Source organism: Ornithodoros turicata, chromosome 3, assembly GCF_037126465.1.
Source record: "Ornithodoros turicata isolate Travis chromosome 3, ASM3712646v1, whole genome shotgun sequence".
Taxonomy (NCBI): domain Eukaryota; kingdom Metazoa; phylum Arthropoda; class Arachnida; order Ixodida; family Argasidae; genus Ornithodoros; species Ornithodoros turicata.
Window position 1 is genome coordinate 75065359 of NC_088203.1, and position 10019 is coordinate 75075377.

At 46.6% G+C, this 10019-nt stretch overlaps 1 protein-coding gene across 1 annotated transcript; it reads right to left on the bottom strand.

Moving 5' to 3' along the window:
• Window positions 1-2623: 2623 nt before the first annotated feature.
• On the bottom strand, window positions 2624-8505 carry LOC135389684 (uncharacterized protein K02A2.6-like). The gene is made up of 3 exons (XM_064619717.1): window positions 8400-8505; window positions 8054-8174; window positions 2624-3518 (listed from the first exon to the last, which is right to left on the bottom strand). The coding sequence occupies exons 1-3, from the start codon at window positions 8503-8505 to the stop codon at window positions 2624-2626; spliced, it is 1122 nt and encodes a 373-aa protein (XP_064475787.1).
• Window positions 8506-10019: the final 1514 nt, after the last annotated feature.

Consider the following 10019-nt stretch of genomic DNA (forward strand, 5'->3'; position numbering starts at 1 on the left):
AGCTGTGCCGGTAGGAGTCGCTCTGCTTTCCGCATACCGTGTCATGTAGTCAACAGACACAACTATCCACTTTTTGCCAGCAGCCGATAGCGGAAAAGGTCCGAGCAGGTCTATTCCAATTCGCTGAAACGGAGCATCAGCGGGTGCTACAGGATGTAGATATCCAGCGGGAGAGATCGTGGGTGGCTTCCTTCGCTGACAAGGGGCGCAGGACTTCATGTAGTTCGATACCGAGCGATACATTCCTGTCCAGAAGAACCTATTGCGGATACGGCTGTACGTCTTGAAGATACCAAGGTGACCGGCAGTGGGATCGCCATGACAGGCCGCGATGACGTCACGTTGGAGTGAACGGGGTACTACTAGCAACCATTGCGAGCCCTGTGGTTCGAAATTTTGGCGGTACAGAATGCCATCTTTAATTGCGAAGAGGTTGGATTCACGGCACGTCCCGGCGTTGGCAGGTACTAGCTTACGAAAGATTTCAGCAAGTGTACTGTCTTGGCGTTGCTGACGTGCGATATCAGAGAACTCCAGAGCCGCAACAATAGATGGTTGATCTTTCGTAGTGGGGGGTAGGTTTCGCGACAAGCTGTCCCAGGTGGGAAGGGACGATTCGTTGTTTTCGAACCATTGCAGCGCGGTAGATGTTAGGTAGAAAACGATGTTCCCCAACCGCATGCTGTCGTCCCAGTTGTTATGCGTGGCGACGCGGTCCACTTGCGCCAGCCAGTCTTCGACGCAGAGATCTTCTGTAGCTGCAAAAACGGGTGTGCCCCGCTGTCGGGCCAAGAACCGGACCTTGTTCAATAGCTAATAAAGGGAAAGCAGTGTAGAGGAGGCACTATGATAACGGGGATGTGTCACTTTAAAAACAAAAAGTTTGTTCCTACCGCATCAGTTAAAAAATGTCGGACGACGACAGGGGTTTTCCTTTTCATTGCAGTCCTTTTTCTCATTAATGCTGTCTGTCAGTTTTTACCCCCAGTCCGGTATTTTACTTCGAGGATGGTAAGGAAATATAGCGTATGCAAATGTGAAGTGTTTAAAGTTTATTTCATGTTTCCGCCCCTGAGTCGCCACCACCGAGCTGTATGTATTATCGAAATTTCATTGATTTGAGGTTAATATATGAGTTCCATTTCAGACGACGCGGTGCGTGTAGAAGAAGCGACACATACCAGTACATACCATTGTATGCTTTTGATTAGTCATTATTAATTGCAGGTATCTCTTTCAGACATTTGACAGGTGCCCCCACCAACCCCAGATTCTCAGTAAAGTTATGGGGTTCGATATTTTTAATTGCAAGTATCTCTTTCAGGTTATTGCAGTCCTGCGGCGCCTCAGTGTATGTATTATTGTATTGTGTGTGTGTGAAAATCTTTCAGATTATTGGGATTCAGCATCGTCTCACTGTATATATTATTGTATTGTGTGTGGATGTTGATATTAATTGTGACCATCTTTCAGATTATTATGGTTCAGTGCCGTCTCCGGTCTGTATCATTGTAATGTGTCTGGATGTTGATATTAATTGAGACTATCTTATTTTAGACCATCCGTGAGCAATGCACTTTATTTATTAGTGAATGAGATTGTGGTTTCATATAATAACGGGTCCCCTTTCAGGTCATTGCTATGGGCAAACTGAGTTATCAAGTGTAAGCTATTGTGACGAATGATGATTTTACGTTTCCTTCAGACCCCAACACCCTTATGGGTGGAATTCAAGAATGCTTAATAGAAGCCGTATAAGAATTATTAAATATATAATAAATACATATTTTCCATTCTAGAAAATGTGTCTTGTGTTGTTTCTTTTTCAGGTCGTGAAAGCTTTTCGGCTCAGGTTTTCTCCTTCACTTCAGTGGCATTACAGTTGGCACAATTCCCAGCGCTGTTGGCTTTAATAAACATATTTCCACTTGCATTTTTTGTATATGGCTCTTCTTTGCATCTTGCATGTAGAGTACCCACGCGCCACACAGTGGAGAGACCGCGCAGCTGTTGCGCCCGTCAAAAATTCGCGACGCTGACGCCCCTGGCGGCAATGTTCGAGTTTGGATAGCTCCATATCCTACTGATGCCATGTTGGGAAATGCGAGACCACAGGAGCCCACGCCGTGCACAGTTCACTGGCCACCGCCAGATGTAGAGCATTGCTCTAGTCCCTCGACGTCGGCTGACGTAGTTGTGCGTTGCTGCCACGCCGCGCTTCGGCGAGTGTTGTCGAACTATTCACTTACCGGCACCAGCTCGCGACGCGCGGCGCTGCACTGCGCGTCATTACGCCCCGCTCCGTCGGACTCTAAACCAACGCCTAGGTGAATTGAAGTGACCAGTGGTCCAGTGGGAGTCCAGCCAACAACCAACCAACCTTACTCAGGTTCTGAACAAAAAGTGATTATCCTCAATCTTGCACACCGCACGCAGATGCGGAAGCGACCGGTATCTCCAATTTAGCGTCGTTGACATGTCATACGATGGCGCCTACATCGTACAGGGATGCGTCACAGACAAGAACTAAGTCCTTCGTTAAGTCATAGTGGCAGAGCAGAAGTTCCGAACTCAAAGCGTTATTGATCTTTTCGAAACTTGCTGCGTGCGCCTTTGTCCACTTCTAGTTGGCATTCTTGTCCAGCAGTTGGTGTAAGGACTCCGGAAGTGTTGCTTTGTTCGCCTTTAAACGCTCGTAAAAGTTAACTAGGCCAAGGAAAGCTTGAAGCTCTTTCTTGTCCCTCGGTTCTCCTGCGTCGTGAATGGCCTTCACGTTGTCGGTGCATGGACGTATCCCTGCGGCGCTGATGTTGAACCAGTTCATGGAAGGTATGTGTGTCATGGAAGACGCTGTGTTCAGCGTCAAGAGCTTCGACGACTCTTCATCAACTGGCATCTGCAAATACACCTGTGGGAGGTCGAGCTTGCCGAAAACCGGGCCATTTGCCAAGATGGCAAACATCTCCGTCGCCGTCCGTAACGTGTACTTGTTTGGTTGACTGACGGTGTTCACAATACACCTGCAGTCTACACATATCCGCAAAGTACTGCCACGCTTGTGCACGGGAAATATCCGTGTCGTCCACCTCGAAAATGCTATAGGCTCCAGTACTCCTTCAGAGACCATCTTCTGTATGGCAGTGACCACTTTGTCCCTCATTGCGAACGGAATTGGACGATATTTCTTGAACACTATCGTTGCCTCCTTTTCGATGTCAACAGAAACTGGTGTTCCTGTAAGCTTCCCCTGTCCTTTACGAAACACTGGGTTGCTCAACCATTCCCCTCTCTTGTCGATGACGGCGTGAGCTACCTGGACCTGAATGCCTAAATGCGTGAACCATGAACGCCCCAGCAAACAAGGTCCACCAAGTGCTATTAGAATCGACTGTCGAGCCTTCACGTTCTTGAATTGCACGTCGACGTCGAGTGACCCCAAGATAGGTACCTGCTGATGAGCCCACGTCCGCAGAATCGTTGATGATTGCTGCAGCTTAGGATGTTGACTCCATAGTCTTCTGTACGTGAGAGAATCGAAGGCCAACCTCCCGAATCTCCCTCCATCGTTACTGAAGCCCCGTGAAGCTCAACGTCCACCTTAATCTGTTCCCAATTTCTGGTAGACTGTAGCGGATCTAAGTGATACATACTGTCCATCTCATGCATCTCGTCCTGCAAATGATGCACCGGTCCTTATGGTGAAGCTGTCATAGCAGCTTTGTGTTTCTTGAAACATACTTGCTCCAAGTGGCCATTCTTCTTGCAGAAGTTGCAGGTTGCGCCTTTGAAACGACAGCCCTGGCCTCCGTGGCAATGTCCACAGCCAATGCACGTGTGCCCTGTCCTGTTCGTAAATTGCAATCTGGACTTCTGTTGCTTACTTGCTTTAGTTTTTCAGATGATTCGAAGTGTAGTTGATGTCTCTCGTAGATTCCTTGATCTCGGAAACGTTCTTGTTAGCCGCCTCTGCAGCCAGAGCTAACTCCAAAGCAGATCCGCGAATAAACGTTTCTGGATCGCTTGATCCCTGATGCCGCAGACCAGACGATCTCGAAGCATATTATCCAAATCGGTGAAACTACAGAACTCACTGAGTCCTCGGATTTCGGCCATGTATTTCGTTATCGCGCAGCTTTCTCTTGTGAAAATGAAATCGTCGAAGAATCTCCGAGAGTTGCCGGGCGAAACGTTCTGTAAGTGGCTTGTGCCTACCTCGCTGTATGAGCATTGCGACCATTTCCATGGCAGCGGCAGAGATCGAGCCAAAGCGTAAGTATCAGGTCCACACAGGGCTAAAAAGATTGACCTCCTACGACTTCCCTCCGTGATTCCATTTGCTTCGAAGTAGAGATGCATGCGTTCCAAGTAGCAGTCCCAGGCGTCGGGCGTGTTCGGATCGAACGACTTGATGTGTCCCTAGTACAGTGCCGTTGCTCGAACTCCTTGCGACGTGGAATGCCCGGCGGCATCAGTGGCCATTGTCGATTGTGGTAATAACACCGTATCCGTCGTCACCTATTGAAGCGACCAGGGGTCCAGCGGTAGTCCAACCAACAACCAACCGGCCTTTATTAGGTTCCCAACAAAAACTGATTCTCCTGAATCTTGCACGCCACACGCTCGCTCGCTCCAGCTCCTACTTCAGTAACCGCAGGATGTTCGAACACATATATAAGAGAAACGTCCTTGGTGAATTCACCAACTTTCCCTTACCAGTGTGAGTTCTGAGGTGACCATTATTTCATTCCCCACATCACCACCAGCAATGGGGTAGAGTACCTCCCCTGGCGATGAAACGTGTTTGAGGTGACACGGTGTTACGCTTCTGACTGTTCGAATACATCCGACGCTAACCAGAAGCAACAACATTCCGCATGGCAATCACCGACTATCCACGAGTAGTCGCCCTCCCCTCGTATTCCCGCTCACCTGCCTATCGGTCAGCGATTGCCAAGGCTACCAAGGTCCCTCCTGCCGCTCCCTTATTGGTCTTACAACAACGCCTCCAATTCGGCGTTATGGTCAGTGATGAACGCGAAGTAAAACGGCACTATAGCTTCGGAATCCACCGGGACCGATCCGGTAGTCCCTTTAAAGAAAGCTGCCTAACTACCTTGTAGATGACAAACAAGAACTATTTCCTTATTCAATCGCCCTCTGCTATGTTCATGAGTAGAAGTATCTATTCACTCCAGTAGGACTCCTTCTATGAGGAGGAAATGTGAGTGATTTTCAGCAACTGACATGAATACAAGACGTCTACGCTCAGAGCCACGAAAACACTCAGCATCTTAGAAGCAGCTGTTAAGCCACGTTAGAACGATTTCGGGAAGAGTCTAGATTTGAATTCAGTCTCACAAATGGCAGTGCTAAGCGCGCTAATGAAGCCTCGTAGGCTCCAATAATGGCCAGGAGATGGTTCTCTGTGGACTTGAGAGAAGTGCACTGCGGGGCATGACAAAACGAACATTTTGTTATTTTGCTGTATTGAAATTAATAGGACAGTGCACTCAAGACGACATGATTGACATGAAGTCGTCGATAATCAAAACTATGTTTCGAAAAATGACTGTTGTTTCACCCAGCGAATCAACACAATTCATTGCGGTACACTTATCAAACGTTGAGAGTCACACATCGCATGTTCTTGCATCAGGCACTTGCCGTCATCATTGCAACGTTACAACTGTTGTTGCTTCGAAGTCCGTCGTCGCATGGAAGTATGTAGCTTCGAAATATTTCGCTGGTTGAAGTATGTCGCTTGGAAGTCTTTCGCTGGGTTGAAATATGTCGACTTGAAATCTGTCGTTGTGCTGAAGTCTGTCGTAGTATTGTAATCTGTAATACTGGTGAAACTTATAGTATTCGGGAGACTGTAGTGGTTTGTATTGTCAGTCCATTGAACCAATTTTTCGGCTTCCGTTCCAGAACCCTCCGATTTGCCCAGATACCACTCTGAAGGCAGCACGACACCCAGTAAAATCACAGTTCCTATAGCCATAACTACTGCTAGGAGAGCAAAGCGTCTGCGGGTACCTCGGTTCTGTTGAACTCCGTGCCCTCCAAGTGAAAGAGTTCCCTGAAGAGTTGACAGCGGACGATCTTGAGCCAGCGTACGGGGTAAGGTCAGATTGAATACTGCCCTGCCTGCGGACGCCTGCTGGCCCGTGGTTGTCATATCGGCAATGGTTAATGGTTGCATACTGCTACTCAGCTCCGTATCCTCGAACGAGAAATTCATCATCTTAGCCTCTTCCAAACTTGATAGTGTGCGGTCACGGTTGCTTGGTTGCGCCATTTTCTGAAAGCAAATGAAATCGATGGCAACTTTCGAGTACTTCGAGTAAGATTCTACAAACTCGTTCCTCTTTTTTTTTTCTCTGAGGATATCATCTTCTTCGTCTTCTGGATTCCCTTTAATATCCCTAGGAACCAGATATATATTTTGTTTTATTAATATTTATTGTTGTGTGGAGTAACATAACCACAATGTCGCAGAAAACAATTTGTATACTTTTAACGTTGAAAGCTTAACCGATATATGTAGTTGATCATGCCCACTGGGTACTCCGAAATGCGAATTTATGCGATCGCCTCGCACTATCGGAAGTCGTAGTCACATCCCTGTAGTAAGCACGCCAACCAAATTGTTCCACAAAATCTCTCAATGTTCTTCACTGGGTATAGAGGGTTCTTTTTTAATTCGTTACAGAATTTTTATTAAAAAACTAGCAGAGCTAAAGGGATACCGTTTTTGCTGGAGTTATATGGCCAGGCGAACATTCTCTCGAAGAAAATATGTAACTACAAGATCACCAATTACCTCAAATTCACTGATTAGTTCTTTAATTAGGGAATTTCGCGCAAAAGTGATGTAGGAGAACGGGAGATATTCCTCGTTGAAAGCCATCTCGTGTTCAAAAAACGTGTGTTGAAACATCCATAGCTGAATTTCGCTATGCAAATGGGCCGAAACAAGAACTACACAGTTTTCGAGCGCAGAAATGGAGCGACCTTCGCCTTATCGGGGTCGGAGAGCGGTCTATCTGGCGAACAGATTAGCTCCTACACTAATCATCTTCATTGCTCAAAAGCACGTGGCCCACTCACGTGGATTGCCTGTCGCTCTTGCTGCGCTCGAAAAGTGCGTAGTTCTTGTTTCGCCTCATTTGCATAACGAAATTCAGGGATGGATATTTCAACACGTGCGCGTTTAAGAGTTTTTTAAACATGGAATGGTTTTCAACAAGGAATATCTCCCGTTCTGTTATCTCGCTTTTGCTCGAAATCCCCTAACTAAAGAGCTAATTAATTAACTAGAGGTACTTAGTGATCTTGTAGTTACATACTTCCTTCGGGAGAATGTTCGCCTGCCATTTACCTCACCCGCAGAAAATGCATCACTTTTGCATTGGTAGTTTTTAAATAAAATTCTGTAACAACAAAAAGGTGTAGTGATCGAAGAGACAATGACTCCAGCACGACTACAGCACGCTCACGCTTCTGGTGCCCGTGCTCCGAATAAACACTTCTCTTCTTCTGCCGCACTGGCCGTTCCGGTTGTCTCTTTCTCTGGCTCCGGTCGAGCTCCCACATCGGAACCTGTAGAGTACCATAGCCTATCGCTCTATGTATATGGGCCACATTGTAGAGCAGGATACCGTGACTCAACTGTCGTCTCCATAAGACGAGAAGCGTCGTACCATAATATCAATGACGCTTTAGGCTCATTTGACTGTAGCCTTTGAAAACTCCCATGCACACGAGAATTGTAAAGCCTTATCATGCTGCGATTTGATGTTAAAGGTCAGATACGCCGATTTTGAAGTGCCGCAGAACTAAGCGATACTCGAGCTGTGTGTTCATTTGCGAACAGTGAATATGTGTGCGAAATATCTTGGTCCAACTGTTTGTAGTTTTTTAGAAAACCCCTAATTAATTTGATGTCCCAACCGAATTAAAATATCTAAAAATCTAAAAAATCCAAAAATCTAAAAAATCTAAAAAACATTTTATTTAGTTTCCCCGCCCGCTCGTCAGATCCGCGGCAAACCCTGCGTACGGGCACACCGACGTCTTTGGCGTGGCATGGACTCTTGGCTTCGCCGCTTGTGGAGAAGGGGTGTGGGGTAACGTTGGGTAGACGAGCCGCTTGGCTTCTTTGGTTTCGTTCTCTGTGCATCATACATTAGGAAACAGTTATGTGATTGCTAAGCCGGAAACAAAGCATGTAAACATTTCTTTGGCACGACGTCGTTTGGAAAGCGCACTTCCTTGTGCTGACCTTGCCTTTATGATCTGAAGCGATATGGTACGTGATATGTCACGGCGAAGTTGTCGAGAATGCGACGGTGCTACGCTGTTGGATCAATTCATCGGAGCATTCAAGTGTTACCTACCATAACTTGCCAAAAGACCAAGCAGTGCGAAGCTCTTGGCTGACAGTGATCGATTGCCGTGCGGTTTGAGTTCCACTCCAAGGATGTCATCCAGGAATGTTATCATAGGTTACGCGCGACTTTAGAGGCAATGAGGAATCTCGGCACGAAATCGTCTGAAGTGAGATGCCAGACACACAAATTTGGAACGTGCTGTGGAGGATCAAGGGAAAAAACGACACCAAAAGGTAAGTCGAGGTTCAAGTTCATGTTTATGTAGAAAAATAGCTCTTAAAGCGGAACAGATATAAAAATAGGAAGCTTCATGAATCGATTGTGCAGCTGTCCTACTGCGCTGCCTCTGATATAGCCACGATTAACAACACAACAGTATTGATAATCTAACTCGTTGATTACGACAGGTGCACGCTGAAGGCGGAAATGAAGTAGGCTCTGGCTTGCATCTCGTGCATGAAGAAATTGCTGACACGTCACCTGCGGTCTAGCTCCCACCAACAGGTATGACAATGTGATGCTATAATTTGAGAATTCGCCGATATTTAGGGTTCCGCGTTTTCGGTTTTAATCAAAAAACATACGTCGGGTTAATTTTCCCTCATTCGGTTTTAATCGAAAAACGTCGAATACAGAGGAACATTCCAGGCTTTCCTTTATTACTATTCTTTTCTTGGTATTTGCTATGATTTGATGACCTACGACCACATTGAGTGTTCCAGGGCTAGTCCTTTTGTCCCGGATCGGGTGCGCTGGTCGAAATCTCATTCTTCTGCCATTGTAGGTGCCCCACTACACTTGTGAATCTTTTAGGGATGTGACGTCAAGTAGAATCTCGGTCACCGGCCTTTAGTTGTTCAGTGGAGAGGCTACAACAGTACATACACCTCCACTTTCCACGTATGGCGGTTCTGTCTCTCCGCGGCACCCGAGATGGGAACAAAAACGAAGAGGGCTTCGGACTACGTTTGCGAAAATCAAGATTTTGAACTATGAGACAAGGAAGGTGTTGTCGTATGCAAGTATTGTCGCGTGACAGTTAATGTGAGCTGTGGAAGAAGTGCGGCGCGCATATCGGAGCACGTGCAATCGTGGCGCCACGTGAATCTGAAGAATCCTGGTAACGAACAAGGTGAGCAAACGCCTTCTGCTCATTTCTTCCAGTACCTATAGAACTCGAACTGGTACTTCGTAAAACTGGTACTGGTAAAACTGGCCATTCGCATTAGTTGCTGTTGTTAAGGCTGGGTTAGACGCGCACAGCAGTGAAATTACATTGTAATTGCTATTCGCCGATAACTGTCGGGTAAACCATGTACACGCAAGCGAAAACATCGAAAAACTCCGATTTCGCGAAAATCAATAAACATCGAAAAACATACAGCGAATCCGCCCAAAAATAAACATCGAAAACGCGGCGGTATTCCACTTTTCATAGGCGCTCTCATGCAGACAACGCTTGGCACCACTCTTAAGTCTGCCCTCAGCATTACAGCCTCTGCTTTCAGGGTGGAAAATAAAGGTTGCCATTCCGATTAGCTGCTACCTTCCAGTTCAAGCTCTTTTGCTGGTTCCTGCGGATGTGGTCGTACAAGATTCCCTCTCTGATACAGGAGGTAAGTTACA